The sequence below is a fragment of the Aythya ferina genome, assembly GCF_964211825.1.
Source record: "Aythya ferina genome assembly, chromosome: 6".
Lineage (NCBI taxonomy): Eukaryota > Metazoa > Chordata > Aves > Anseriformes > Anatidae > Aythya > Aythya ferina.
In genome coordinates, this window is record NC_140303.1 from 40,091,911 (window position 1) to 40,117,733 (window position 25,823).

General features: G+C 38.5%; 1 protein-coding gene across 22 annotated transcripts in view; it reads right to left on the reverse strand.

The window, feature by feature from the left end:
- The window catches only part of NEB (nebulin), a 120,218-nt gene that overhangs the window by 44,809 nt on the left and 49,586 nt on the right, over positions 1–25,823 (reverse strand). For 21 of the 22 annotated variants that reach the window (XM_084523897.1, XM_084523882.1, XM_084523898.1 and 18 more), the window contains 39 exons: positions 25,645–25,749; positions 25,357–25,464; positions 24,635–24,946; positions 24,089–24,292; positions 23,791–23,895; positions 22,966–23,073; positions 21,983–22,294; positions 21,447–21,650; positions 21,150–21,254; positions 19,922–20,029; positions 18,909–19,220; positions 18,373–18,576; positions 18,076–18,180; positions 16,693–16,800; positions 15,844–16,155; positions 14,790–14,993; positions 14,459–14,563; positions 13,848–13,952; positions 12,364–12,675; positions 11,962–12,066; positions 11,600–11,698; positions 10,952–11,053; positions 10,646–10,753; positions 9,393–9,704; positions 9,171–9,275; positions 8,984–9,088; positions 8,189–8,293; positions 7,010–7,117; positions 6,800–6,913; positions 5,846–6,043; positions 4,871–4,975; positions 4,191–4,295; positions 3,995–4,099; positions 3,437–3,544; positions 2,636–2,749; positions 1,944–2,141; positions 1,124–1,228; positions 533–637; positions 127–234 (listed from right to left, as the gene is read on the reverse strand). In XM_084523897.1, the coding sequence (XP_084380023.1) occupies positions 127–234; positions 533–637; positions 1,124–1,228; positions 1,944–2,141; positions 2,636–2,749; positions 3,437–3,544; positions 3,995–4,099; positions 4,191–4,295; positions 4,871–4,975; positions 5,846–6,043; positions 6,800–6,913; positions 7,010–7,117; positions 8,189–8,293; positions 8,984–9,088; positions 9,171–9,275; positions 9,393–9,704; positions 10,646–10,753; positions 10,952–11,053; positions 11,600–11,698; positions 11,962–12,066; positions 12,364–12,675; positions 13,848–13,952; positions 14,459–14,563; positions 14,790–14,993; positions 15,844–16,155; positions 16,693–16,800; positions 18,076–18,180; positions 18,373–18,576; positions 18,909–19,220; positions 19,922–20,029; positions 21,150–21,254; positions 21,447–21,650; positions 21,983–22,294; positions 22,966–23,073; positions 23,791–23,895; positions 24,089–24,292; positions 24,635–24,946; positions 25,357–25,464; positions 25,645–25,749 (5,952 nt within the window). The remainder of the gene's footprint in view (positions 1–126; positions 235–532; positions 638–1,123; positions 1,229–1,943; positions 2,142–2,635; positions 2,750–3,436; positions 3,545–3,994; positions 4,100–4,190; positions 4,296–4,870; positions 4,976–5,845; positions 6,044–6,799; positions 6,914–7,009; positions 7,118–8,188; positions 8,294–8,983; positions 9,089–9,170; positions 9,276–9,392; positions 9,705–10,645; positions 10,754–10,951; positions 11,054–11,599; positions 11,699–11,961; positions 12,067–12,363; positions 12,676–13,847; positions 13,953–14,458; positions 14,564–14,789; positions 14,994–15,843; positions 16,156–16,692; positions 16,801–18,075; positions 18,181–18,372; positions 18,577–18,908; positions 19,221–19,921; positions 20,030–21,149; positions 21,255–21,446; positions 21,651–21,982; positions 22,295–22,965; positions 23,074–23,790; positions 23,896–24,088; positions 24,293–24,634; positions 24,947–25,356; positions 25,465–25,644; positions 25,750–25,823) is intronic. The other variant, XM_084523892.1, reaches the window with a different exon arrangement.

Genomic DNA, 25,823 nt, shown 5'->3' on the forward strand with positions numbered 1-25,823 from the left:
AGAGAACATTTTGGATTTGCAAAAAATAAAATCAAGAGGAAATATGAACATGCATCAGAAACACAGGAGAAAAATATGGCCCTTGTTTTTGGCATCCTGTTAAAAAAACAAAATGTTTATACTTACTTCACTTTGTATTTTGTTGGCATGATATGCCCGCTCTAAATCTACTGTTTTATCTGTAGGAATCATTTTGCCTTTGACATTATGGTTATATTCACCACGATAGACAGCCTGAGGAAAAAAAAAAAAGTAATTAGAAGAGAGTCATCATATATTTTGTCACAGGAAGTATTGTTTGCAAACACATGGAAATATCTCCTAAAATTGATGATTTTTTTGATTCAGGAAATTAATAATTTTAATGATTGTGTTCTAGTGATTAGCTATTTAGTGATATCATAATGAAGGAATAGGCAATGAGGTGTAGGTAACCAGCAATGAAATAATTAAATGATTAAACATATTAAAAGTCACATTTGTAGAATTTGTGAGGGAATGGCGTATGCAATATTGGAGGTGAAACACTTACTTCACTTAAATTCAAGCCACTGAGGACATTCTGGACATAGACAGGAGTATCCATGACCACAGTGTAGTCATTCTTCATCTTTTCTGCCTTAGATTTGTACTTAATCTGCAGAGAGAAATTCAAGAGCTCTAATTAATAAGACTAGTCATTATTAATTGAATTTATTACATTACTATGTTACTAGTTACTATTTATTTTATTACTTAATGATTATACTAGTGAATCTGTAAGCAGAAAGTGTATTGAAATTATGGCTAAATAAATGAGCATGGCACCTGAGTACCTTGGTATCCTCTTCTCTAGGCAGAACAAATCAAGTGACCTCAGCCATTCCTCATTCATCTTGTGCTCTAGAAGCTTCACCATCTTTGTAGCCCTCATTTGGATGCTCTCTAATAGTTTTATATCCTTCTTATATGAAGCCCTGGGTAACCCTCTCTAGTGACTAGCCATATACGAATACTTCAGTAGAGAAGGATATATAACATTTTCCAGACCATATTTGGACTAGAAAAAAGCTACTCCATCCTTTTAATACAATGGTTTGAAAAACAGTAAGAAATAGAACCAATGTATCCAGTTCAGACTCACATCACTGCGAAGGTCGTAGGCATGTTTGGCATGGAGAATCTCAGGAGTGTCCCAAACGAAGCAGCCAATGCCTTTCAGCCAGTTAAGATCATCTTTGTATACCACCTAAGATATGAGAGCAAAGAAGCAATCTGTAAGACTTCCACTGTGGTCTAATTATTTAATGCCACCTCAGCCTGAAACATAGTTGTCAAATGATGACAAGTAAGATTCCTGGTATTTTGACCATTTTTGATTTGAGAAAAAATAATAATAATAATTAAAAAATATATACTTTTGGAATTGAACACATTTTTCTTCAGTGCTTCATTTCCACCAGTGAATTAAACAAACAAACAAACAAAACCACAGTAATTAAAAAAAACAACAAACAACTATTTGCATATCCTACCGGGCAATGCTTTATTGATAGATCACTGACCTGCTCCTGGACTGAACTAAGCAAGGCAAGCACATGGAAACTTTGTATCACTGGAATTTCCTCTCTCAAATTTCCAAAGTGCCCACATCTTATGCAACCAAATCATAAAGGATACTTTACATATAAAGATGGCTGAACTGGTAGAACTGTGAAGTTATGGCCCAAATGCCTTTACTGGTAACACTGAAATTATGCATCCTTAGCCACATCTCAGTCATAGACCAGTGGCCAAGTATCACAGAAACATGATACAGATGCTGTTTAGTGGTACATACAAAGGTACAAGTGTAACCTCAGAGTGCTCCAACTATTTCTTTGCAAAATCATTCCTGCTAACAGGACACAAATGCAAGAATCTTTTTTAAAAGTGATCTACAAACAAATTAGTTGTGAACTTACATCACTGAGTTGATCAGTTACTTTTCGAACATGGGCATTGATTTGAAGATCTGGTAGGCAGATCCATTCGTGCAGATGTGTGCGGTAATCAATTTCACTGATTTTCTTCTGTGCATCCTTAGCAGAAATTATGTCTACCATGTCTGGAATAATGTGGACTTTGGCTTTATTCTTTTCATAGGTTTCCTTGTACAGACGCTGCAGAGTCAAAACAGTACATTAGTAATTCTGACAAATAGCCTGAAACATTAGCTGATGATAAATTTTAGGCAAAGTTAGTGATATTATCACAAAATGTTAGTTGGAAAGCAATCACTTTGGCTATGATTGAAATGTCTATCTTGCCTGCTTTAAAAACTTGCAGGTAAGGAACCTTCCAGCCTATCATAGTAATTAACACAAGTGATAAAATCTGATTTGTCAAATTTTCATTGTACTTGTGTTAAAAGGAGGTAGACTAGGTGGTGCCCTGTTGTATACATAAACATATATTGCACTGAAGGTTTAGTACTGCAGACAAATTAATGGTTGACGCAGAAGCTTGAAAAGATATTTGTAGGTGTATTATTGTATTTAGCAAATACTGAACATTGCATATTGAAATACGATATCACATGTGGATTCTCTGAGTAGCCTCTTCTGAGATAAGTATGGTTTTATCAGAAAAATACATATCAGAATACAACACTTACATCAATATTAAGTTTTCCAACTCTAAGACACCTTGCTGTATTGGGATCATCCTCAACACCTCTGGGTATCGTGTACAGTGCTTTAAACTTGTCATATTCTTCTCGGTATTTTACCTAAGCAGATACAAAGAAAGACAACAAATAGACTCCAATGAGACAACTATATTTTTGGAACCAAATTCATCAGTAAGCAAATTACTTAGTTGAGTCTGAAAAGGAAGTATTTGAAGCAGGATCTTGGTTTTCTATTTCATTTTCAGCTGCAAAGAATGCACATTGTAATTCTCTTTGTAAAAGTAATGTCATCTGTCTAGAAGACTTTTAAATAAATAGATGCAATAAACAATTTAGTTATTGTTCCAGCTCCTTCTTTTAAAGATATCCATGAAGACAGTGATCTCTCATTAGCCACTGTTCAGCAAAGGGTCAGATTATGTTCTTTTATACTCAGTGAAACATCACTTAAAGACTTATATAACATTTGGTGTTTTTCTGACCTGAATGCTTGTGCAATTTAGTATAAAAAAGAGCGAATCAGGAATTTTCAAGCTGTTTCTATTACTGTAAAATGCAACATTTATTTCAATGAAAAGAAGCAGCAAAGGACTGTTACCCAAATTATCATCACATAAAAGTGATTCTCTACAAATACATATTATATCTAAACTGAAAATAGAAGTTTCTGTGATTCTAACATAATTTTAAAAAGCTTTGATAACTACAGAATATGCATGACATGAAAGATTTCATTGCTAGAATTGATGATCTGAATAAAAAAATCAAAGTATTTTATTCACTTACATAACTAGCATTATGCTTCAGTTCTTTTGCACGTGCTAAGGATACAGCATCAGAGGGCATTATATAGCTAGTAGCTTTCACTTTGTCCCAGGCTTCCTTGTAAAGATTCTGTGGGGAAATAGAAAGTCTCTGTGAGTAAAAAACTTCTGGGAAATAACTGATGTCCAGTAATATATCCTTTCTGTTTTTACTTATACACTTTAACTATTACTTAACATGAAATAAACTAGTATGGTAGTTTAATCTTGATAGCACACATAAAAGTTGACAAAATGCTTTCCAACTAGTCTTGTCCATTCTCATAAAACAACTTTATTTGGTTCAGGTGCAGCTTTCTTCAGGGAATCCATTTATTAATGCAGGTATTTTGACAAAACTAGAACTACAGATGTAAAATATGCCCTCTGCCTGAAATGCAGTTACCTTCTCTATACTCAAACAATGCAGAGGGCTGTCACTTGACTTTGGAAGCTTATCTTCAACCAGAGTGAACAAGCAAAATAAAACAAAATCCCACAGATTAGCACCTCAAGAGAAAAAAAATGCAGAAACACTTACATTGCTAAAAAGATGTTTCAAATTTTGAACTCTTTCAGAATCCACTGTTTCAGTCACAGTTGTATACTTGTCCTTAGTTTTATGGTAATCTTCTTTGTATTTCACCTACAGGAAGATAGGAAGATAAATTTAGTGAACTTGTTTCAGTTCTCAGGAGTGAGAGGAAAAGCCTCAGCAGACAAAGTGGGAGACTCACATCACTGGCATTTATGCCACTTTGCACTGCAGTCACGTAGACTGGTGTATCAGTAACAACACCAAAGTTCTGGAAATTTTCTTTTCCTGCAGCTGTGTATTTTATCTGAGGAAACAGAAAAAAAAAAAAAAATAATAATTCTGAAACTAAGTTCCCTGCCAGCTTCCTTTAAAATCAGTTCTGGACAACTGAAACCCAGGATTACAGTCCTATTATAACCAACTTAAAAGTGACAAGCCATAGAGAAGAAATACCTCTATATAGAAATACAGCAAGTATGAACTAATAATGAAAATTGCTTATCATGTACAGCACATAGTAGGCTAAGAAAACAATCAGCAAGGCAACAGACTATTCTCCCAACATAAATATCTTAACTAAGCTGTCTTGTGACAGACCTGTACACAGAAAGGCAAAGTGTTATCTTCTCACTGTTAAAAAAACTCAGCTCTGCAGTTCTTCCATTCTCCTAGTTTTCCTGCTCCTCCAGTAATAAAAATTATTGTTCTTCCACAGACTAAACTGCAAGACTGTATTATAATAATTAGAAAAAATATTTCTGATTTAGTAGGATTTACTTCATTCTGCTTTGGACTAGGACAGGTGTCAGTCACAGTGAATAGTAAATGGAAAAAAAGGTCTATTATATATATTTACTTGTTTGAGGAAAACTTGCTTACTTGGCTCTGGAGGTCATATGATTTTTTAGCATGCAGGATCTGTGGAGTATCCCAGACGTAGCATCCAATTCCCTTCAGCCAATTCAAGTCATCTTTATACACCACCTACATGGAAAAAAAATACCTAATCAATTAGGAAGAAATTTGCTCTCTGCTTGAATAAGGCATTAGTATTTCTTCTCTATATTCACCATTTACCACCTGTACAAAGTCAATGCACAACAATGAGGGCTCATTCAGAAATTATAATCTGTTTGGCAGTTTAAATGTGAGCAGACAATACCAGCCCATCTCACAGTTTTCCTGAATGATTTTTACCCACAGCATTTGCAAGGGAAAGTAAGCCAAATTACATCGTACTAAAAAGCCAGGCAATTAAAACCTCATTAAATTTTATTGGGAAAGTTTTTTGGCCTAAGTTGAGACACTGTTGACTATGTAATATGAAATTCAAATATTGTGCTTCAGTGTGCCAGGCGCTTAGTCACAGTGTGCCAGTCACTGATACAATCCCAAAAGAGTGAAGTGTTATAGGAGACTGGAAAAGCTTCTGGCTGCATGCTGTCCTACATGCTGTCCTGGCTCCTGTGCAAAGTGCACGCTGAGCACTGCAGCGCAGCAACATTCTGCCTGTACCACAGTACATCCACATCCCTTCTCTGCACGTGCCAGACAGTAAGCTTTCTACACAATCTCAACCAGTCAAACTGGTAAATTTTGTGAAAGTTTTGCAAATCTTAACTTTTAAGTTTTCCCAACTTACAAGTTAGTAATAAGTAACCAGACCACTACAATGTTCCAAAGAAAATAGCAAAGATGCAATCTTTGGTACTATGCCACTAAGCAATCTAAGAACGTGGTTATTCATTTCATGTTTAAATACTACAGAAATACATGAAAGTATTTTATATTTAAGTACCTCAAAAATGGCATGAAAGGTTACAAAAATGTCAAATCAAAATGTGAAATACATACATCACTCAAAATTTCCTGGGCCCTTCTGGCTTGAATAACATCATTTTCTTCAGGTGAACAATTCCACTGATGGAAGTAAGTTCGGTATTCAAGATCACTAAGGATATACTGGCACTTCTTAGCTAGCACATGATTCATCATGTCACTTGGAATATGGACATTTGCTTTGGTGTCTTCATAATTCTTCCTATATGCCAACTAAAAAGGAAAGATTGAGGAAAAGGTGAGAAGAGCGAATACAGTGTTTTTCTGTATAATTTCGAATCCAATAGGTTACAGCTAATAGAATAATCTCAGGCATGTTTTCTGGATTTAGTGGATAAAATCCCATGGGATTCAGTAGGACAAAACCTTAACTTAGACATTAATCACCATTTATTCTGATGAGGTGTTAGAAGGACACGAACAGTCTTCCTCAATTGCAGACTTAACAGTGAGTGTGAAAATTAACAAGACCTCAAGATAAAAAAGATATACATTAAAAATATGTTTTTAATCTAGTTACATCTCCCTGTTCAAATAAAGACAGAATATTTGAGATTATATTAACTTTATGCCCTGCATGACATGTTATATGTGCAGTGTTGATAATAATAAAACACCAACGTACATTTACCTTCCCAGTTCTTAAATTCCTATTTTATTTTTTTTTTCCTAAGACAAAAGTATCCTAAGACATGTAGTATTTATTTCTTGCTGTTCAGATTCTTAAATTGAAATAGAAAAAAGTTATTTTTTCCTATTCTGGTATATCTAATATCTAAACAAATTCCTTCGTAATCTCTTAAAACATTTCAAGTTAAATTATTCACCATATACAAAATACCATTCAGGAAACATAAGCATATTGAAAATACTGTTACTGATGTTAATTAGTGTGGAATTATTTATGCTTAATATGAGAGCTACATTACAAGGAAAACTGAAATTATTACAGCAAGACTAATTCCTTACCGCGCTCCTTATTTTCTGGAATGCTAGCGAATGAACAACACTGGGGAAATCACCAATCTCCTTCCCAGCCAGGTAATGTCCTTTCAGTTTCTCATATATTTCCTTATATTTAAGCTGCAAAATATTTTTGTAGAAATTTTAAAGTTCATTTAAACAAGATATAGGGAAATAAAAAAGGAAGGAATAGAAGAATGGAAGATTCACACTAACCTCGCTGTTTATGTAGTTTGCATGCTTGGCTCCGACAAGTGGAATGTATTTCTCATCCAAAGAATACCCAATGGGCTTGCTGATTTCCCAAGCATTTTTATAACGTTTCTAGACAAACAAAACACATACAAATTCTGAAAAAAAGTCCATTATATTTTCCAAGGGACCCGACTCTGCCATTTTTACTCACATGGAATATGACTAATATGACTACTTTTATAGAGTAGTTCCTTATTCCATGATTTATCCCAATAATGTAAATGCAGAATGTGCCTTTAGGAGATATAATTGGTGTAAAGCAATCAGAGTAAGTGTTCCATCTCAGAAAAGTACTGGAGTGGAAATTTGAACTGATCTCTGTTTTCTTCATTAAATTCACTTTCTTAAAATAGTTATCTGGCATTCAACATTTCCCATCCAGAAGATTAATAAAAATATGCAAAATGTAAATATGAACTCTTGTTTAAAAGTATAGTATGGAATTGATAGTGATAATTTTATAGATACACGTTCAAAATCATGAAAAATCTCCAAGTAATACTCTTACATATTATAAGAGCATTAATTGTGTCAATGGCATTTTTCTAATATACCATATTTTGTTGAATATTAAATAAATTGAGACAAAATTATAAAACCCTGACTCATATGAATTAGTCACTTAAATTTTCAAAAATAGACATTTCCAACTAAAATTAGTGAGACTATTGAAAACTAACTGCTTAATAATGTAAATCACATGCACTTAGCTTCTCATAAAAAAGTAAATGCAAATTTTATCATTAGTCTAGGAAGATATTATTAAATGGAATTATAGAGAGTTTTTGTCATACAAATGCAGCTACTACTACTACTACTTCCAAACTCCCCTTAGCAGCACTTTAAGAACAATTTAGTGAGGAAAGCTGTTAGCGTTAGGTTGGAGGTTGGACTCGATGACCTTGAGGTCTCTTCCAACCTAGAAAATTCTGTGCTTCTGTGTGATTCTGTGAAAGAAATGATCCTTAATCTAATCCTCCAAACCAGAAAAAAATTATAAACAAAGATTCAATGGCATTCCCAGTGCCATCTACTAGAGTAATAACAGAAACAAAAATTCAACAGTATTCTGAACTCCAGTCTATATTCTGTTGCTTTCAAAACAAACTAAACCTTAGTTAGATATTTATCAAATCTTACATCACTGTACAGTAAGGACATGTCTCTGGCATGGTTCAGTGCGGGAGTATCATCAGATCCAATGTACTGTCCTTTCTCAAGGTTAAATGTTTCTTTGTATTTTAGCTACAAAAGAAAGAAATACTATGTTAATTCCACAGTAGAAATAAATTATCCCAACAGGTCCATGTATCAGAAGTAGACATTTATTTTCTTTTACATTATCATATTTTCAGTAATGCTGTATAGTATATTCCAACCATTATGGCACACAGGCAAACGTCATCAGTATGGCACATCACAAAATATGTACAGTATTCTAGTAAAATTAAGCATACTGATCAGCAATTACAGGTTAGTAGCCACACCATGAACTCCACTAGCATTGTACAACTAGCTGCTATTCGCCAAGAACAGGACTCAATTTTAAATTACAATAAGGAAAACCTATGTAAACTGTAAATAAGGGACAACCTATATTCTTCTACTGAAAAATGTAAAATTATTTTGTATAGCAATATAGTGTCATTCACTCATACAGATTCTTACCGAACAACTTATTTAGATTTAGAACCTAGTAGCATACTTTAGTACTAGGTTAAGGGTTGTATTTGATGGTTTTAGCAGTCTTTTCCAAGAATGATTCCATGATTCTATGATTTACCCAAATAAAAGTCTATTAATAAAGAATGCATACGCACACACTCACACGTACATACATACATACAGCTAAACTGAGTACAGTCTAGCAAAAGCAAGTAAGTCATCTACTGATTCTAATAATATAACAGTTTCAATGGAAAAAAAAATACATACATCACTCTGATTGACAGAGTTAATCTTTGCCAAGACAATGTCTGGAGTATCAACCACACTGGTATAATTGGAGAAGTTATCAAGGGCTTCTTTCGTATATGCTCTCTGCAAAGAGATGAAATATTTTCTTAAACACTGCATGAGGAAGAAGAGCTAACCACATAGCTGCTAAAACATTTTCTCTTACCTTATTTATCAGTTCTTGTGCATTCTTAACTTTCTTATGTTCTACGGAATCCAGAGGAATCCAACCACAGCCACGGAGCCATTCCAAATCAGATTTATAAATATTCTGCATTATAAAAAGTTACAAAAAACAAAATAAATTATTGAATACGGCCTTATATAATATGGAAAATGCCCTTAGGCCAAACAAAGTGGAATACAGTATGCATATAAAATGACTTACATCACTTTGCAGATCATAGGCCTTCCTTGCCTGAATACAGTCATTCTGGTCAGGGTGGCATGTCCACTGGTGCAGGTATTGGCGGTAGTCAATATCACTGACCAAGGTCTGACACTCCTTGGCTGCTACAACTGACACCATATCTGGAGGGATGTGTATTTTGGACTTCGTTTTGTGATAATCTGATTTGTACAATCTGTCATTTTGGATCTCGCCGGCATGTTCAAACCACACCAGTTTCGGGTCATCTCTCATATTGGAGACTCCAACATAGTGACCTCTTTGTTTGACATAGTCAGCTTTGTATTTAAGCTGATGGAAGAGGAAAGAAATATGTAAATATCAATGCTGATTATATCTACTCTTTTTTTAACATGAGAACGGCTATGTTTCTGTCAATACAAAGAACAGATGAGACTGTGTTATTAAGACAGGGAGTTGTCACTTGCAGCCTTAGGTTGTCAGTACATGACCAGACAAAAATATTATAATACAAAAAGTAATAGTACTTTATATAGTATTTCCACGTCAAAATATATAATTTTCTAGTATATATATAATATATAATATATATAATTTTCTAGTATAATTTCTAATATACTACCATTCTTCAGTAAGGAGTATTTTCAACACAAGAGGAAAGCCTTGCTAGAAAGCATTTACTAATAAATTCTTTTAGCCTCAGTTTTACAACATATTTTTGTAATGCATTATTTAAGACTGTCTGAAGACTTTATCTTTATTTAAGGTATTTACTTCAAATTTTTGATAAAATGTATTTTCAGTAGTTAACTAGCTGTTGTGTAACAGTTTCACCAACAACTATGCAAAAGTTTAAAATGCTATGTGCATATCATCTTACAGCTTTTCCAGGAGGAAGCCACCATAATATGCCAAAAAGTGAAATCACAGCTACGTATTACAATCATAATATTTCTACAATTCTTTAAGATTTATAAAATACAGAAGTCCACCTAGTGGATTTTGAAAGGACTGCTTGTGGAGAAACTAAACACGGAAAGGAGAATCTCACCTTTCAGCACCGATATTCATAAAAACCATAATATTAAAAATGTCTTAACTATTTAGAAGACGGTGAACTTCACAGGTCATAAAATGTCTATTGGATGTTATCACTAATGCAAAGCCTTATATTTCTTTTTTTTTTTTTTTTAATTTGTAAGTTCTTTAACATTGCTAAATCTCAAGACACTTGCTTTTACTTGTGATGAAAAAAAATATATATATATTACCTCACTTTGGACATCATTTGAGTGTTTGGCATGACAGATCTGCACAGTATCAGGAGGTAAGAGGTAACCAGTGGCTTTTTCTTTCTCCCAGCTTTCCTTGTATAAATTCTGTGGAAAATAGAAGTGAGGAGAAATATGAAACGACTATAGTCACTGTCAATACTGTATATATGTAACCAATGTTAGAGCATAAGGGAAATGAATCCTTCCTTGAGGATGTTCTTAACAAGGCAAGTTTTCTAAATTCCTCAAAAGTATTATTAATGTGAGCAGAAACTCTTAGTTGATCAAGAAGAGAACATGTACCTGATTAAGAATTCTGGCTGCCTCACGAGCCATATCTAGCTGTGGTGTATCTGTCAGAGTATAATTTGACTTGACCTCATTCCACTCTTTGTGGTATTTTATCTGGAACAGAGAAAGAAATGAGTGCCTCACAACATCATCACAACACTGGGAAAACATTATTTCATGCATAAAATAACACTAATTATGTATAAAACTAATTATTCAAGGCTATTAAATATGATACATTAAATATACATCCAATTTGATATTTTTTTTAAAAAGGAAGTTATACAAGAAATTACAAAATTTCTCAGAAAAAAATAATAATAAAATAAAACTTGTTTTAATGTGGCTGGATGGATAGGGATTGGAAGGGACCTTGACAGATCATCTAGTCCAATCCCCCAAGACTGAGAGAAGGAAGGGACTAGCAGAGCTAGCAGCGTCTTTTCGCATGCCTAGGAGTGATATTGTGCTGCTTGAGGAGCTTCTTTCCTCTTAAGTGATGGAGATGAGTCTTGGTTCATCTTTATGTCATGCATTCACAGAATTCCCACACTTGGATCCTGAATTCTTTTGCTATTTTTAAAATTTATTTTTACAGATCATATACTAGTGTGTAGATACTCAGACCAAGTTAATAGCCTGACAACTTTTCAAACTTACATCACTAAGAATTTCCCCGCTGTTCTTTGCTGTGATATAATCAACTCTGTCTGCCACCGGAGTAAATGGAAGAGTTTCAGCTTTTGTACGGTACTTTCTCTGTACAAGAGAAAAGATGAAACTACCATCAGATTATACTGGAATACATTACAGTTTACACATCAATTCTGAATATATGGAGAAGAAAACAAAGTTTACATGGAAAGAAAACTCTCCATACATGATGAATACTCTGGTAATACTCCAGTTGTATTTTCTATAATAATAATAATAAATGAAATACTGATGTATTTAACCATTAAAAATACTTAAAATTACAGATATCCTTGAGAAAATCTTAGTACTGAAAACTATTTTGTTACCTCACTCAAGAGGTCTCCAGCATATTTGACATGGTTTATTCCAACTGAATCATTTGGCAACCATCCAATTCCACGTAGCCATTCTAAATCAGACTTGTAAATTGCCTGGGAAAACAAAATAAGGTCCCTACTGTTAGCCACCACTCCCTGCACAATCCCATAAAATTCATCAATAATGGCATTTCCACCAATTAAAAGGAGAGCAGTAAATCCAACATCAGCACTATAGCTGAATTTAGCACACTTCAAACTTGGTGGTATATAACAGCAGCATACAGTGTGCATTCTAAATAAAGAGCAATGCCAAAGATTCCCACTGACCCCAGTTAGAGCTGAAGCAGACTAAGAAGAGACAATACAGTAATAAGTTCAACTTAGGACTAAGTTTTCATGTTAACTCACATCACTTTGAAGATCGTAGGCCTTCCTAGCGTGTATGACATCATTCTGATCCGGAAGACAGATCCACTGATGCAAGTAATGACGGTAATCAATGTCACTGACCAAGGACTGGCCATGTTTAGCTGACTGGATAGACAGCATATCTACTGGCAGGTGGCACTGTGTCTTCCATTTGGCAAAGTGTTTCTTGTATTCTAGTTCACTCTGCACTTTTCCTATGTCAAGGGCAAACTGCATTCTTGTATCCGCTTTTGCATTTGGAACTCCAACATAATGTCCTTTCTGCTTCTCATGATCCAGTTTGTATTTATACTTGGTAAAGAGCAAAAATCATCATTAGTGACAGTTATAATGAAATAGAATCACAGTCATAGAATATCCTGAGTTGGAAGGGACCCACAAGGGCCATCAGGTTCAAGTCCTGGTGCCACACAAGACCACACAAAAATTAAACCATATTTCTGAGAGCATTCTCCAAACACTTCTTGAACTCCAGCAGGTTCAGTGCCATGACCTATTCCCTGGGGAGCCTGTTCCAGTGCCCAACCACTCTCTTTGTGCCAAATCCCTTCCAGTAGACTTGGGCCTCTCAAGATTCGCAAGACCACTGAAAAATGATTGAGAGAGGTCTCGCGATGCCATCAGCCAGCTCTCTGAGCACCCTCAGGTGAATCCCATTGGGTCCCATACAGTTATATACATCCAGCTGGAGCAGCAAATCCTGCACAAGTTTGGGGTTGGCTGGGAGTTTATCATTACCACAGTCAAGGTCCTCCAACTCAAGGCAACTGGGGTCCCAGATCCCAACATCAGTGTCGAAGACAGGCAACGGAGGCATTAAATGTCTCTGCTTTGTCTATGTCCCTATTTGTGAGGTGACCATCCTCATCAAGTGATGGACCAATGTTATCTCTGCTCCTCCTTTTGCAGTTAATTTTAAAACACCCTTTTTATTGTCCCCCACAGTACTGGCTAGCTTTCATTCTAAATGAGCTTTGGACACACAAATTTTCTCCCCACAATGGCATACAGCATCTCTGTAGTCCTCCTATGTCGCCAGACCTCACTTCCAGTGGCCATACACTTTCCTTTTCTGCCCAAGCTCTACAAGAAGATCCCTGCTCAGCCAAGACAACCTTCTGCCCAACCCTTTTGACTTCTAGCATTTTGGAATTGCCTGTTCCTGTGCTCTTAAGAGGTGGTTCTTAAAAAGTGACCAGCTACTGATAGACCCCAACACCTTTAAAAGCTACTTCTCAGGGGACCTTGCTAACTAGTACCGTGTGCATCCTGAAGTCTGTTCTCTCCATATCCAGGGTTGAAGTTTTGGTGGCAGTTTTCCTCCTGTCACCGAAGATTTTAAACTCATCTATTTCATGGTCACTATGGCCAAGATGGCCACCAATCACCACTTCCCCCACAAACCCCTTAGAGTATGTGCTTTTAAAGCATGTGAAAAGCTAGATGCCCCTTTTTGCACTTACATCACTAGCAATTTCTCTAGAAGCTTTGGCTGACTTGATTGGGATTGCATCTGCTCTCAAATCATAACTCATCTTCACTTCATCCCAGGCTTCTTTATACAGTTTCTGAAAAGACAGCACAAAGTCACACATATGCTAAATACTCTAGCATTTGTCATTAGAGAAACACATACTCTACTGCCATTTGCTTGCTGAAACATGAGATATTTTTCTCGTGTTACCTCTCCTCCTCGCTATAAATACTGCTGTAAATACTGCCTTCCAGTACATGCCCAGTGCCTGTAACACTAGGGTTGCAACTTATACAGCATAGAAGGATGTTTATAGAAGTTCAGAAAAAAATTATATGCCTTGGTCTCTCTTCCATTTCAACATAGTATTATCTCAATGGTGCATTATATTAATCATTTCTAAATATACAAGCATCTATTTTAAACTGTCTAAATACTTTCAAATGCTCCGCAGGGAGAAGGGAATGTTGAAAGCCCTGTATGAGGTCAGACTTCAAAAATACATGACTTAATCTTCAACTCTATAAGTAGCATCTTAGAATGTTAAAATTCACATTTTACTATTTTATTGAAATGTAGAAAATAGAATGATAAACATACCTTGCTGTAATTAAGAGCATTACTCTTGGCTAGGGTGATTTCAGGTGTGTCTGGCATAATATGGATCATAGTCTTGTCCTTTTCCCAAGCTTCTTTGTATTTTGGCTGTTAAAATAGTTGATTTTAATGATATTTTAAATATGGAATTGCACCTGTCAGTAACATAAAATTCCATAAACCTCTCCTGAATTATCAGCTCCAAAACAAATGTCTCAAAAACTATTAGGCAATTTAAAATACCACTGATCAATTTTACATTTTAGCAGAGAGATTTCACTTTAACTGTTTATAGCTTCAAAATAATGAAAGACTTAAGAATGTTGTAACATACAATGCTGATTTGTTCGGCATTCACTTTAGCCAAAACAACGTCTGGAGAATCAACAATACTGGTGTACTTCAGGCTTTCAATAGGTGTGCGATACACGTTATCACTCAGGAGATCCTGGGCATTCTTCACTCTCTTAACATCTGGAGAGTCATTAGGCAGCCAGCCAATTCCACGGAGCCATTCTAGGTCTGACTTATAAACAACCTGTGTCAGAGATCAAATAAAACGCCTTGTTTAAAATGACTGTCTTCAATATTTTAAACTACACAAAGCAGGATATGTTTTAGAAAATGCCCAGTCAGCTAGACCTAGATTAATCCGTTTTGTACATGAGAGATACTCAGTATCATAAGTAAGCCTGGGAAGCAGATTTTAAAAAGTTCATTTCTTAAGCAGCTTGGTCTAAACCTTATGAAATTAAATAGAGGAGAAACAACTCAACAGCATGTTGGTTATGGATGATAAAAGGAGTATTAAGAATAACCCCGTTCTCTCCAAAATATTTATTCCTCCAGGAAATTTGACAAAAAGGAGATCAAAAAAAAAAAAGGTATGAAGATACTGGGAAGTAGTGCTAACCAAAATAACTCCTTAAATGATATCAGGCAACATTGTTTACATTTTAATTGAGCAAATCCTTACACAAGAACATGAATCTCACCTCTGAAGCTCAAATGAAATAGAGGAAGAGTGTCTGTTCACTGATAAGCTGTAGAGCCAAGCAGAAAAACAGCTGCACTGTCTCCACATGTTTTTAAATCAGCCATTAAAACATCTTAGCTGCTATCCTACATAGTTTTCATGTTAATAAATTAATTTCTAAGCAGATTCAAATAAACATAAGTAATTGAAGGCTTCTGATTACGAAGTACAAAACATTATTTAACTCATAAGACCCATCAAAGAAAGACAAATGCTTCGTAGATCTAAAATGAAAAAACAGAGAAAAGCTCTAAAGATAAAACCTTTCTGACTGTGTAATATCATGCAATTAAAATACTTAAATACACTAAATGAAAACATTGGTATCTAACACATCTTTGCAAATACGCACATCACTCTGCAGGTCGTAGGCTTTCCTGGCATGGATCACATCATTCTGGTCAGGCAGACAGGTCCACTGGTGCAGGTAGTGCCGGTAGTCGATATCGCTGACCAGCGTCTGGCACTCCTTGGCTGCCTGCACTGACAACGCATCAACGGGCAGGTGGACTTGGGTCTTTGAATCGTGGTATGCCTTCCTGTAAATGCGGTCGTTCTGCAGCAACATGGCACGTGCAGCCAAGGACAGTTTGGGATCCTCCTGGGCAGTCTTGCACCCAATGTAGTGGCCTTTCTGCTTCTCATGGGCTTCTTTGTACTTGTACTGAAAAACATCAAAAGAATGTAAGCAACTTCACCTTTCTCACCTGAATGCTACTGACAAAGACCCTCATCCTCCTAAGCTGCCAACCCTGTGACACGTTTCCCAGAGGTATTGCCTCAGTAAAGACACAGCTCCAGGCCAATCAAAGGGCAATCCTTCAAGTGTCCCAAAATGGTGTTCCTCAAGGTATACAGAAATACATTTATCTTTTCTTAATGCTCAGAAGCAATGGAAAATGGTACTGAAGAGGAAACCTGCAAGAAGTAGTCTCTGCAAGAACACTCTGAGTGCCAGCCACATTCCACAGCTTTCTCTTTAAAAAGAGAAATGGTGGTGGTGATTACAAGAACTGCAAGTATCCAGCAGCAGCCACATCTGCGGCCACTGAAGAAGCACTCAGAATGAGCTTTAAAATAGCAGAGGGCCACATAACCATACATCACTTCTAGCTGCTATGCTAGAACCTTTCACCCAACTCTGCCCAGTGGGATGTGGGAAGAGACAAGACACAGCAACCACATAAAAAGAAGATGGTACCTCACTAGCGATGTCTCTGGAAGCCTTGGCATGTTTGATGGGAATGGCATCAGCTCTTATGTCATAGCTTTTTGCCTTGGCCTCATCCCAGGCCTTCTGATAATGTTTCTGCAAAGAAGATTAAACACTCATGTTACTTCCAGTCAAGACTCTGTGATAGCAAGGACTTTATTACTACTTCTCTTGTGCTTAACTGCTTGGGTACTCCTGGGCACTTTGGCAACCACATTAGGTACTTCCAAGAAAGTGAGTGTAGGGAGAGAGCCTTACCTTTCTTATTACCTTTAGTTTCTCTTTTAACATATAAAAAGGCTGAAGAGAAACTAAAGTGCCTTCATCTGTCTGAAGGCAACCAAGCAAGCTCAAAAACATGAAAGCTCTGTCTTTATGGGCATCTTGGCCCACAGAGGCTTGGTCAGCACACCTGGACTTGAAGTCTTTAGTACAGCTGGGTAAATATCATGCTTTGTAGTTCTCTGATGACTGTGGAAAATCAGAGACTGAATGCTGTTGCTGGTAACACCACAACAAATTCAGAAAAAACAGTATTCAAGTCATAAGTGAGAAAAGAAAGGGGGGGGGTGGGGTTAAGGAGGAGGAGAGAGAGGAAAGTGAAATGTCTACTGAAGGAACCTATGAAGTATTTTGCTCCTAATCCAATCACATCAGGAACTTCTGAACAATATTTTACATACATGGACATCAAGAACATCTTAGAATGAATGCAGTTTCTGGGCAAAAATTCTCAGCCACTTCCTGCTGAAAATGCAAAATGGGAAATTGCTTCCAGTTTTACAGGATCCCCAGGGTTAGTTCCATAAAAATAGGGGGTGAATCAACACAAATCTGCAAAACATCCCAGAACTGATGAGTCTGCAGGTTCCTTCAGCGACCTCATTGAAAATATTTGCAAGCTTTTCTCAAAGGAAGGAGAAGTCCTGCATAATTACATGCTGAACTTTTAATTTTGCTCACAAACACACAGCCTAATAAGTAAGGCAGGCAATTCCATGAGTCCCACCCTTAGGAATCTGAAGACTTTAGGGAAAAATGCACGTACAGAAATGTTCCACACAGGCAGTTCCATCACTTTCACATTCACACGGACTGTGAGAGATTATAACACCGATTCTAGATAAAAACCTGTGGTCTTTTTCCTTGACGAACATCTGGTATGTTAACAGTACATGCTCCTTCATTAAGGATACACTCTGCCCAGATGTTATCTACAGATTACGATACAACCACACCAGAGAACAGTGTTAGTGGATGCCAAACATTAGGGCAAAATCTAAAAGAGCTCAGGGAAAAAACTCTAAGACTCTAAGTAGGCACAGCATTAAGTTCATAACACTTTGCACACATAACGGTGTGGGTTCTTACGTTGCTGATGTTCTGAGCATTGACTTTGGATTGCAGCATTATGGGAGTATCAGAAGGTACGGAGACCTGCGTCTTATCTTTATCCCAGGCCTCACGGTACAGATGCTAAGGAGAAAGGAAGCATAATGACATTTCACTGGGGTATGAACACTGGCAAAACAAAAACACTCAAGAGAATTCTTTGGTAATGTTGGTTCACATTGGTTTCAAATTAAACGTTCTCACGATACAATCTGCAGTCTCTGACACTCAGAAATGTCATTGCACAAATGAAAGGTAAGCAAAAGGTGAGCTTACATCACTGAGCTGCAAAGCATTGATCTTGGCCTGCACGACATCTGGCGTGTCAGTTATGCTGGTGAACTTCAACTCATCCGGACGTGTGCGGTACAGCCTGTCGTTCAGGATTTCCTGGGCTTTCTTTGCTTTAACCACATCCACGGAACCTTCTGTCAGCCAGCCAATGCCTCGCAACCACTCCAGGTCCGACTTGTACACGTTCTACAAATAAACCATGGGTTACCCCAACGCAGAGACAACTCTAAGTGCACAGAGCTTCCCCAAGCACAAGGCTTTCCCCAAGCTCCTCCTCCAACAGTCACACATCAGCAGTCAGCGCTGAGACTGCAGGAAACCAATCCCTTCCTACTCACGGCTTTTGGTTGCCTTGCACAGCAGCACAAGTAGCCATCATTTAACATGCAGGCTCATCCACACAAATTCAATAAACCTTACCAGGACTGACTGCTTCTTCACAAACACATCCTTGACAGGATATTGGCACAGTCACAAACGTTGCCCACACATTTGACAGAAGGATTTTCAACACTCACATCACTCTGCAGGTCGTAGGCTTTCCTGGCATGGATCACGTCATTCTGGTCAGGCAGACAGGTCCACTGGTGCAGGTAGTGGCGGTAGTCGATATCGCTGACCAGCGTCTGGCACTCCTTGGCTGCCTGCACTGACAACGCATCAACAGGCAGGTGGACTTGGGTCTTTGAATCGTGGTATGCCTTCCTGTAAATGCGGTCGTTCTGCAGCAACATGGCACGTGCAGCAAACGAAAGCTTGGGATCTTCCTGGGCAGTCTTGCACCCAATGTAGTGGCCTTTCTGCTTCTCATGGGCTTCTTTGTACTTGTACTGAGAAACATCAAAAAAAAAAAAAAAAAAAAAACACAAAAAAAAACACATGTAAGCAACTTCACCTTTCTGACCTGAATGCTACTGACTAACAAAGGCCTTCATCTTCCTAAGCTGCCAACCCTGTAATAAAATTCCCAGAGGTATTGCCTCAGTAAAGACAAAGCTCCAGGCCACTCACAGGGCAATCCTTCAAGAGTCCTAAAATGGTGTTCCTCAAGGTATACAAAAATTCATCTGGTTTTTCTTAATGTTCAGAAGCAATGGAAAATGGTACTGCAGAGGTAATCTGTCTTGATTTGTAAGACTGCTCTGAGTGCCTGCCGCATTCCACAGCTTTCTCCTTAAAGTGTTTGGTGGTGGTGATTAAAGGTACTGCAAGTATCCAGCAGCAGCCACATCTGTAGCTACTGCCAAAAGCAGTTTTAAATTGTTTCTTGTTGTCTGTATATTAACACTTTGCTTTGTAGCCCTCCTCGCAATCTCACAAACCTATCACACGGCATCCTACGTGCAGAGCATTTACCAACAGGCAACCTCAAGCTGTAGAAGAAAAGCACTCAGAAAGGGGTTTAAAATAACACAGGGGCATAAAACCCTACTCTGCTTCTAGCTGAAATGCTAGAACCGTTTACCCAGTTCAGCCAAGCAGGATGCAGGAAGAGACAAGACACAGTGAACACATGAAAAGAAGATGGTACCTCACTAGCGATGTCTCTGGAAGCCTTGGCATGTTTGATGGGAATGGCATCAGCTCTTATGTCATAGCTTTTTGCCTTGGCCTCATCCCAGGCCTTCTGATAATGTTTCTGCAAAGAAAATTAGACACTTATGTTAATTCCAGACAAGACTCGGTGATAGCAAGGACTTTCTTAATAACTACCTCTCTTGTGCCTAACTGCTTGGGTGCTCCTGAGCAGTTTGGCAATCTTATTGGGTACTTCTGAACAGTACTTTGCATATGTTTGACATCAAGGCCCTGAAATTTGTTCAGAGAATGGCTACAAAGCTTTTGAAGGGTCTGGAACACAAGTCTTATGACGAGCAGCTGAGAGAACTGGGACTTCTTAGTCTGGGGTAGATGAGGTTCACGAGAGACCTTATTGTTCTCTGCAACTGCCTGAAAGAAAGCTGTGGGGAGCTGAGTGTCAGTCTGTTCTCAGAGATAACTAACAATAGGACTAGAGGAAACGGCCTCAAGCAGCACCAGTGGAGGTTGAGGTTAGAAAGAAGGAGGTATTTCATCTCAGAATGAGCAGTCAGGAACTGGGACGGGATGCCCAGGGAGGTGGTGGCATCACCATCCCAGAGGGTGTTCAAGGAAAGGTTGGACATGGTACCTGGGGACACGGTTTAGTGAGTGACATTGGCGGTAGGAGGGTGGTTGGACCAGATGAGCTTGGAGGACTTTTCCAACCTTAATGATTCTGTGATTTTATGACATCAGGAATGTCTGGGAGTGAATGCAGTTTCTAGGCAAAAATTCCCTGCCAATTAATTCCTGCTGAAAATGCAAAATGGGAAATTGCTTCGAGTTTTACAGGATCTCCAGGGTTAGTTCCATAAAAATAGGGGGTGAATCAACACAAATCTGCAAAACATCCCAGGCCTGACGAGTCTGTAGGCTCCTTCAACAACCCCATGGAAAATATTTGCCAATTTGTCACCAATTCTAGATCAAGATCCTTCTTGCTTAAGGACCAGTGGGTACACTATCAATGCACACTTGTTCATTAACAATACACTCTGCCTAGACAGCTCTTAGACACAGTCTATGGTTTATGATAAAACAACAATAGAGAACAGTGTTAGTAGCTGCCACTCTTTAGGGCAAAATCTAAAAGAGGTTAGGCCAAAAACTCTAAAACTCTAAGTAGGCACAGCATTAAGTTCATAACACTTTGCACACATATCGTTGTGGGTTCTTACGTTGCTGATGTTCTGAGCATTGACTTTGGATTGCAGCATTATGGGAGTATCAGAAGGTACGGAGACCTGCGTCTTATCTTTATCCCAGGCTTCACGGTACAGATGCTAAGGAGAAAGGAAGCATAATGACATTTCACTGGGGTATGAACACTGGGGAAAAAAACACACTCAAGAGAATTCTTTGGTAATGTTGGTTCGCATTGGTTTCAAATTAAACGTTCTCACGATACAATCTGCAGTCTCTGACACTCAGAAATGTCATTGCACAAATGAAAGGTAAGCAAAAGGTGAGCTTACATCACTGAGCTGCAAAGCATTGATCTTGGCCTGCACGACATCTGGCGTGTCAGTTATGCTGGTGAACTTCAACTCATCCGGACGTGTGCGGTACAGCCTGTCGTTCAGGATTTCCTGGGCTTTCTTTGCTTTAACCACATCCACGGAACCTTCTGTCAGCCAGCCAATGCCTCGCAACCACTCCAGGTCCGACTTGTACACGTTCTACAAATAAACCATGGGTTACCCCAACGCAGAGACAACTCTAAGTGCACAGAGCTTCCCCAAGCACAAGGCTTTCCCCAAGCTCCTTCTCCAACAGTCACACATCAACAGTCAGCGCTGAGACTGCAGGAAACCAATCCCTTCCTACTCATGGCTTTTGGTTGCTTTGCACAGCAGCACAAGTAGCCATCATTTAACATGCAGGCTCATCCACACAAATTCAATAAACCTTACCAGGACTGACTGCTTCTTCACAAACACATCCTTGACAGGATATTGGCACTCTCACAAACGTTGCCCACACATCTGACTGAAAGATTTTCACCACTCACATCACTCTGCAGGTCGTAGGCTTTCCTGGCGTGGATCACATCATTCTGGTCAGGCAGACAGGTCCACTGGTGCAGGTAGTGCCGGTAGTCGATATCGCTGACCAGTGTCTGGCACTCCTTGGCTGCCTGCACTGACAATGCATCAACAGGCAGGTGGACTTGGGTCTTTGAATCGTGGTATGCCTTCCTGTAAATGCGGTCGTTCTGCAGCAACATGGCACGCGCAGCCAAGGACAGTTTGGGATCCTCCTGGGCTGTCTTGCACCCAATGTAGTGGCCTTTCTGCTTCTCATGAGCTTCTTTATACTTGTACTGAAAAACATCAAAAGAGAGTAAGCAACCTCACCTTTCTCACCTGAATGCTACTGACTAACAAAGGCCTTCATCTTCCTATGCTGCCAACCCTGTGACGCACTATCCAGAAGTATTGCCTCAATGCAAATAAACCTCCAGGTCACTCAAAGGGCAATCCATCTAGCATCCAAAAATGCTGTTCCTCAAGGCATGCAAAAATTCATCTGGCTTTTCTTAATGCTCAGAAGCAATGGAAAATGGTACTGAAGAGGAAAACTGCAAGAAGTGGTCTCTGCAAGACCACTCTGAGTGCCAGCCACATTCCACAGCTTTCTCCTTAAAGTGTTTGGTGGTGGTGATTAAAGGTACTGCAAGTATCCAGCAGCAGCCACATCTGTAGCTACTGCCAAAAGCAGTTTTAAATTGTTTCTTGTTGTCTGTATATTAACACTTTGCTTTGTAGCCCTCCTTGCAATCTCACAAACTTATCACACAGCCTCCTATGCACTTACCAACAGGCAGCCTCAAGCTGTAGAAGAAAGAAGCACTCAGAAAGGGGTTTAAAATAACACAGGGGCATAAAACCCTACTCCGCTTCTAGCTGAAATGCTAGAAACATTCACCCAGTTCAGCCAAGCAGGATTCAGGAAGAGACAAGACACAGCAACCACATAAAAAGAAGACAGTACCTCACTAGCAATGTCTCTGGAAGCCTTGGCGTGTTTGATGGGAATGGCATCAGCTCTTATGTCATAGCTTTTTGCCTTGGCCTCATCCCAGGCCTTCTGATAATGTTTCTGCAAAGAAGATTAAACACTCATGTTACTTCCAGTCAAGATTGTGATGGCAAGGACTTTCTTAATAATCACTCTTTTGCTCTTAACCATTTGGGTGCTTTGTTTGTTCCCTGTAACCGGCAAGCTGCAGTAATATTCCCCACAAGTGTCTTGTCAGAAAACTCATGATTCAAAGTTAAATCTAGTGCAAAACCCAAAACACAAAGACACAGCTAGCACATTTCTGAAAACACATCACAACGCCCCCACTGAGGGGGGTGGTTGGACCAGATAAGTCCTGCATAATTACATGCTGAACATTTAATTTTGCTCACAAACACAGCCTATCAAGCAATACAGGTGACGCAATGAGTCCCACCCTCAGGAATCTGAAGAGTTTAGGAAAAAATGCACGTACAGAAATGTTCCACACAGGCAGTTCCATCACTTTCACATTCACACAGACTGTGAGAAATTATAATAACACCAATTCTAGATAAAGATCATTCTTCCTTGAGGACCAGTGGGTACATCAGCAGTGCATGCTCACTCATTAACAATACACTCTGCCTTAATGCAATCTACGGATTACGATACAACCACACCAGAGAACAGTGTTAGTGGATGCCAAACATTAGGGCAAAATCTAAAAGAGGTTAGACCAAAAACTCTAAGACTCTAAGTAGGCACAGCATTAAGTTCATAACACTTTGCACACATAACAGTGTGGGTTCTTACGTTGCTGATGTTCTGAGCATTGACTTTGGATTGCAGCATTACGGGAGTATCGGAAGGTACGGAGACCTGCGTCTTATCTTTATCCCAGGCCTCACGGTACAGACGCTAAGGAGAAAGGAAGCATAATGACATTTCACTGGGGTATGAACACTGGGGAAAAAAAACACACTCAAGAGAATTCTTTGGTAATGTTGGTTCACATTGGTTTCAAATTAAACGTTCTCACAATACAATCTGCAGTCTCTGACACTCAGAAATGTCATTGCACAAATGAAAGGTAAGCAAAAGGTGAGCTTACATCACTGAGCTGCAAAGCATTGATCTTGGCCTGCACGACATCTGGCGCGTCAGTTATGCTGGTGAACTTCAACTCATCCGGACGTGTGCGGTACAGCCTGTCATTCAGGATTTCCTGGGCTTTCTTTGCTTTAACCACATCCACGGAACCTTCTGTCAGCCAGCCAATGCCTCGCAACCACTCCAGGTCCGACTTGTACACGTTCTACAAATAAACCATGGGTTACCCCAACGCAGAGACAACTCTAAGTGCACAGAGCTTCCCCAAGCACAAGGCTTTCCCCAAGCTCCTCCTCCAACAGTCACACATCAGTAGTCAGCGCTGAGACTGCAGGAAACCAATCCCTTCCTACTCATGGCTTTTGGTTGCTTTGCACAGCAGCACAAGTAGCCATCATTTAGCATGCAGGCTCCTCCACACAAATTCAATAAACCCTACCAGGACTGACCGCTTCTTCACAAACACATCCTTGACAGGATATTGGCACTCTCACAAACGTTGCCCACACACCTGACTGAAAGATTCTCATCAGTTATTGCCACTCACATCACTCTGCAGGTCGTAGGCTTTCCTGGCGTGGATCACATCATTCTGGTCAGGCAGACAGGTCCACTGGTGCAGGTAGTGGCGGTAGTCGATATCGCTGACCAGCGCCTGGCACTCCTTGGCTGCCTGCACTGACAATGCATCAACAGGCAGGTGGATCTGGGTCTTTGAATCGTGGTATCCCTTCCTGTAAATGCGGTCGTTCTGCAGCAACATGGCACGTGCAGCCAATGACAGCTTGGGATCTTCCTGGGCTGTCTTGCACCCAATGTAGTGGCCTTTCTGCTTCTCATGAGCTTCTTTGTACTTGTACTGAGAAATGTTAAAAGAAGTATAATAAGAAATATTTTCCTACTGGTCATGAGTTATTTTCTTTTAAGTGCTCTGAAATATATTCATTTAGATTTTAGAAATGCATAATGTGTTCTTGCATCTATTTTACTAAATTCTTACTGGTGTATGACTTTCTAACATATTTTTATGTAAAGAATTGCTGTAGAATTTTCCTTTTGAAAATTATTGCACATTATACTCCTGCACCAAATTTTATCTTGGTAGTCATCATCAGTCTATTATACCGTGATCATTATACCGTCATCATCAGTCTATTATACCGTCATCATCAGTCTATTATACCGTGATTTTTCATGTCAGTTTTAGATTTTTACTTGATTCCTATTTCACAAATTAACTGATTAAATGACAGTAAAGGAAGAACATACATCACTCGCGATATCTCTTGATGCCTTTGCACTTCGGATTGGAATTGCATCAGCTCTCAGGTCATAACCCTTCTTTTTGGCATCTTCCCAGGCTTGTATATAAAGTTTCTACACACAAAAAAGGACAGAAAATGGTTTCTTAGTATTCATAAAGATGGAACTTCTACACTTTATATACTTTTTAAACATTCTAGTGAAAGCATATTTTAAAAGAACTGCATGTTTAAGGAAAGCTTTACTTAATTTACCAATTTTACGTTAATTTATTATACGTTTAAATATTCTTACATGGCTAACATTAGCTGCATTGGCCTTTGCTAATAAAATTGTTGGAGTGTCAGGCATGACGTGAATTGATGTTTTGTCTGCCTCCCAGGCTTCTGTATATAAACGCTAGGAGAGAGAAAAACAGATTCCATTAAGAAGTTTAACTAAGCAATAATGAGAAGACTGCAAACTTGAAAACA